The sequence below is a fragment of the Juglans regia genome, chromosome 9, assembly GCF_001411555.2.
Source record: "Juglans regia cultivar Chandler chromosome 9, Walnut 2.0, whole genome shotgun sequence".
In the NCBI taxonomy this organism is placed as follows: Eukaryota; Viridiplantae; Streptophyta; class Magnoliopsida; order Fagales; family Juglandaceae; genus Juglans; species Juglans regia.
Window position 1 is genome coordinate 16,415,993 of NC_049909.1, and position 4,009 is coordinate 16,420,001.

The following is a 4,009-nucleotide window of genomic DNA, read 5'->3' on the forward strand; positions in this document are numbered from 1 at the left end:
TAATAAATATTATAATATATTAGCTAGAGAAGAAACTCAAGTTCTAGGTCTATTCTATTTATAATGAAAAAGGCCTGGTTCCACCTTTCATCTTCTCTCTTTTCTTAGCTTTTATATATAATCTTCAACTATAATTTGCACCTATTTATGATGCAGGCTTAATTTTGTTTATTGCATTTCGATCCATTTGAATTGAAATTTCCAGAGATCAAAACAGTACTTGGATCTTACCTACCTCAAAGAATGAAATGAAAAATTTAGACAGCATAATAAAACTTGAGCTTTTGATTCCAGAGGTGTATGTTTTTTTTACAAGTAAAATAATAATTTATTAATATAAGTAAATAGGCATTGCCCAAGTACATATGAGGTACTATACAAACAACATATATATGCACCTAGCTAGTTACATGATGCCAGAGGTGTATGCAAATCTAAACAGCTTAGATCACCTTGCTATATATTGAGAAAGCAACTAAGTTGTAGGTTGTAACCACAAGAAAGCAATACAGTTCACTGTCTTGAAAAAATGTTGGCCCCAAAATTTCCCAACATTAGCATATTGCAGATCTCTTTAAACTTCTCAGATCCTGTCTATTTTTCTTTTTTCTCTGCAGTACTATAGTACACTAACCTGTGGATTGTTATAAATGAAAACACACATGATCTTTAAACAAGAACAACCTCTATAACATCCTTCACAGTCTTGATCTCTTTGATGAATCCCACGTAAAGGTTACTCCCACTGGAGCCACGCTCTAAAAGCTTAGTGTCTCGACCACCTTCTAACATGCTTTTTATGAAGTGAACTAGGTGTCTCCAATTCTCCTCTTCAAACAACTTCTTATTCATTCTTAAAAATGTGAATGCACACAATCCATTCCCAGAGTTCGACCTACTTGTCTCCAAAACTTGTCCATATGCACTTGCATCATACCTCTCTAGAGCATTCTCCCCCGCAAGTTCCGTCCTAGCACTTCTAGTTGCCATCTTTACTTGCCGAACTAATCCTTCTGGTGAACTTTCTGCATTTCCGGCCTGTTCTCCATCTTTCATTTCCATGCAAGTGAAGTTAAATACAACTCCATGTTTGCCCATCATTCGTGCAATGGGAAGGTAACCATCTCTATGTCTAGTATTATAGTATCCAGCAGTTAATTCAGGAGCATGTGACCTTGTTCTGTAATGCCAGTGGATTCCAGCTACTTTTGCAGAAAGTTTTGCTTCAGTTCCTTGAAATATTCCTCTTGCAGCAAGAAGGATTCTATCACCATGCTCTAATAGGTTTCCAGAATACCACTCGAGAAAGAACTCAGCATACTCGCTGTTCCATGTTCCATCCCTACGGAAAAATCCAGTATCCTCGGGAAATTGTTTATACTGGCCACAATCATGGGGTCCACTTGTTCCCCAGTCTCTCTTCCCTATTGCCTCTGCTGCTGCTTGCAGGGAAGTTCTCATATACTGCATGATATAGAAGCTTGTGTAAGAATATAACAGAGCTTAATTGGGATTTATATATATACAATTTCTTTAATTTTAGGTCATCATCAGAAGCTATTGGAGTACTAACTTGTCCTATTTCCTACTTTAACTAAGCAAAATTTACCTTGTCATAGCATTGAAATTCTCCAATTCCAGGAAAGTTCCAAGTTCCATTGCTCTCTGGATAAGATGGATATCTCAGTTCCCCACAAGGACCCATTCCCACTTGAACTTCCTGAACAAATAAATGAATTTGAGTTCCTAATTAAACCGGTGTCCCAAAAAGGACCAGAATTTTTAAAACTCTCTAAATAGTTTTATTTTTCTTTAATATAAAGCCATAATTTTTTTACTAATTAAGTTTCATCAAGAGTCAAGGTTGATTTTCCATATCTTTTAAGTGAAGACAAACTTCGTCAAAACTTTATTCATTCTTAAGATTGTTTGGATTAAAAAACACTACTCTAATTAATTCTTTTTATCTCATTATTACAACTTTTTTAAACTTTTAAATAATATACAATAAATAATTCAACTTTTTTAAATTTTAAAATAAAAAATAATATTTTATTTAACCCAACTCAACTTTTCACTGACGTTCCCAATTTCCACAAAAATCTGAAACAAGTAATTTAATTGGTGTTCCAGTTGGTTCATTAAATTTTGATCTTACACGAACAATGTGTATATATATATATATATATATATATATATATATATATAATACTTGATGGAAAATAAAAATAGAAAAAGAAAGATTGGTACATGAAAATAGAGTAGTTTCTTATTTGTATATATGTTCCGGTGAAACTTGATGATAAAAAAGATGTAATATTTTTCTTTCCTAATACTGTTTAAAATCACTATTCAATTTACAGAATAATTTGTCCCAATAGGTATTAGTTTGTAAATATGTCCGTAGATGGATGCTTACCACAATAACGTCGCCCAAGAAATTTCTGAATCTATCACGGAAACTCCTCATGTAGTCGCTGTAGACCTGAATGGGTGTTCTTCCTCTGAGAACAGGTAGTGAATCACACCCCAAGGATATGTACTCAGGATTCCTCCTGCCTGATCTGTCTGTGTACACAAGCTCAGGGTTCTTGCTGATTTCTTCTAGCGCCCATGGAGGTAGAGGAATGCTGCAAGATTCAAGATATATAAAAATGATCGATTTTCAATTGAAATTAATTATAACTCCATCTCAAAGAAGAAAAGACCACTCAAAAACCTTTCACACCCACTCGTGGCAGTTTGATTACATAAAATCAAATTATCTCATTTCATTTCGTATAATTATTATAATTTTTTAAAATTTTTATATAAAATATAATAAATAATTTAATTTTTTTTAAATCTTAAAATAAAAATTATATTATAATTATATTTTATTTATGTGAATTGCATAAACAAACGAGATCATGAGATAAAAATTGAAAATAAATCAAGACACATAAATAGAAGCATTAATTAAATAGAAATCCAATCATAGATCCCAATTAAAAATTAGATCTTACCTGCAAGTGTCTCCAACATTTCCTCCACACTGATGAAAGGACATAACAACTTGGAGCTTCAAGCCATGCTTTTGAACCATCTGCACGAGATCAGCATACCCTTCCCAGTTGTACCTCAGAGGTCCATCTTTCTCCACCAATCCCCACCATGCATCCACCATAACTCCTTCCACTCCTGCACTCTTCAGGGCCATCAAGCTAGCATTCATTGCTCGAGGCCTGTTCAGGTGCCCTCGCTGCGTTACTGTATCGAGCGGCAGCATCACAAACACAGGGACCCTTAGATCATTTTCCTTGGAATGCCCACCCGAGAGTGCATGAAGCTGCTCGGGCTTCTCAGTACTTCTCCGGTACCCTTCCAACATCGACGCCTTCGACTTCGAGAATGAGAGCTGTGCCTCCTGCACTGAGTTTCTGATCACTCGGATACGGTATGACGGCTTGGTTTGAGCAAAGCAAAGTGCGCCGGGTGTTTTTTGGCTTTTGGTGCTGTCTTTAAGATTGATAAAAGAAGGTGAGCAACGTAGCGTTGAAATCATTGTTTTTTATTCCTTTCTTTGTTGGTGTTTTGAGAAATTAAGCTCAAAATATTGGAGAGGAAAAAGAGAGAGGTGAGGGATGGATCATGAATCTGGTACTGGCCGTGGCACTGTATACTTATAGAAGCGAAACTCAGGTCAGGTCGCTTTTCCAAAACGTCATTTTCACTAATACGCGCTTAATTTGTCAATCTGACCGACTTGAAAAATGAAAGGAATTGGTTGGAAGGTTCATTTATTATTATTAATGGCACCATTAAAATATCCTATATATATCTCCTAATCTTTTTATTTTATATATGTATAACGTGAATAGTAATAAATAATAATTATTATTTATGTTAAAGTATAATAAATAGTGATTACGATTCACGTTAAAAGTTAATAGTAATAAACAGTTATTACTGTTTACGTTAAAAGTTAGCTGTAATGAATAGTGATTACTGTTCATGAATCAATGTTCAC

At 34.6% G+C, this 4,009-nt stretch overlaps 1 protein-coding gene across 1 annotated transcript; it reads right to left on the bottom strand.

Moving 5' to 3' along the window:
* Positions 1-296: 296 nt before the first annotated feature.
* LOC109002565 (beta-amylase 3, chloroplastic-like) lies at positions 297-3,617 on the bottom strand. The gene is made up of 4 exons (XM_018980363.2): positions 3,006-3,617; positions 2,420-2,630; positions 1,610-1,720; positions 297-1,464 (listed from the first exon to the last, which is right to left on the bottom strand). The coding sequence occupies exons 1-4, from the start codon at positions 3,542-3,544 to the stop codon at positions 670-672; spliced, it is 1,656 nt and encodes a 551-aa protein (XP_018835908.2). The 5' UTR covers positions 3,545-3,617; the 3' UTR covers positions 297-669.
* Between the last annotated feature and the right edge of the window lie 392 nt (positions 3,618-4,009).

Excerpts from the sequence above, each read along its gene's own strand:
- LOC109002565 (XM_018980363.2), bottom strand. The coding sequence starts at position 3,544 with ATGATTTCAACGCTACGTTGCTCACCTTCTTTTATCAATCTTAAAGAC. Across the intron at positions 2,631-3,005 it reads AATGTTGGAGACACTTGCAG|CATTCCTCTACCTCCATGGG; the intron begins GTAAGATCTAAT and ends TGAATCTTGCAG. Across the intron at positions 1,465-1,609 it reads AATTTCAATGCTATGACAAG|TATATGAGAACTTCCCTGCA; the intron begins GTAAATTTTGCT and ends TATATCATGCAG.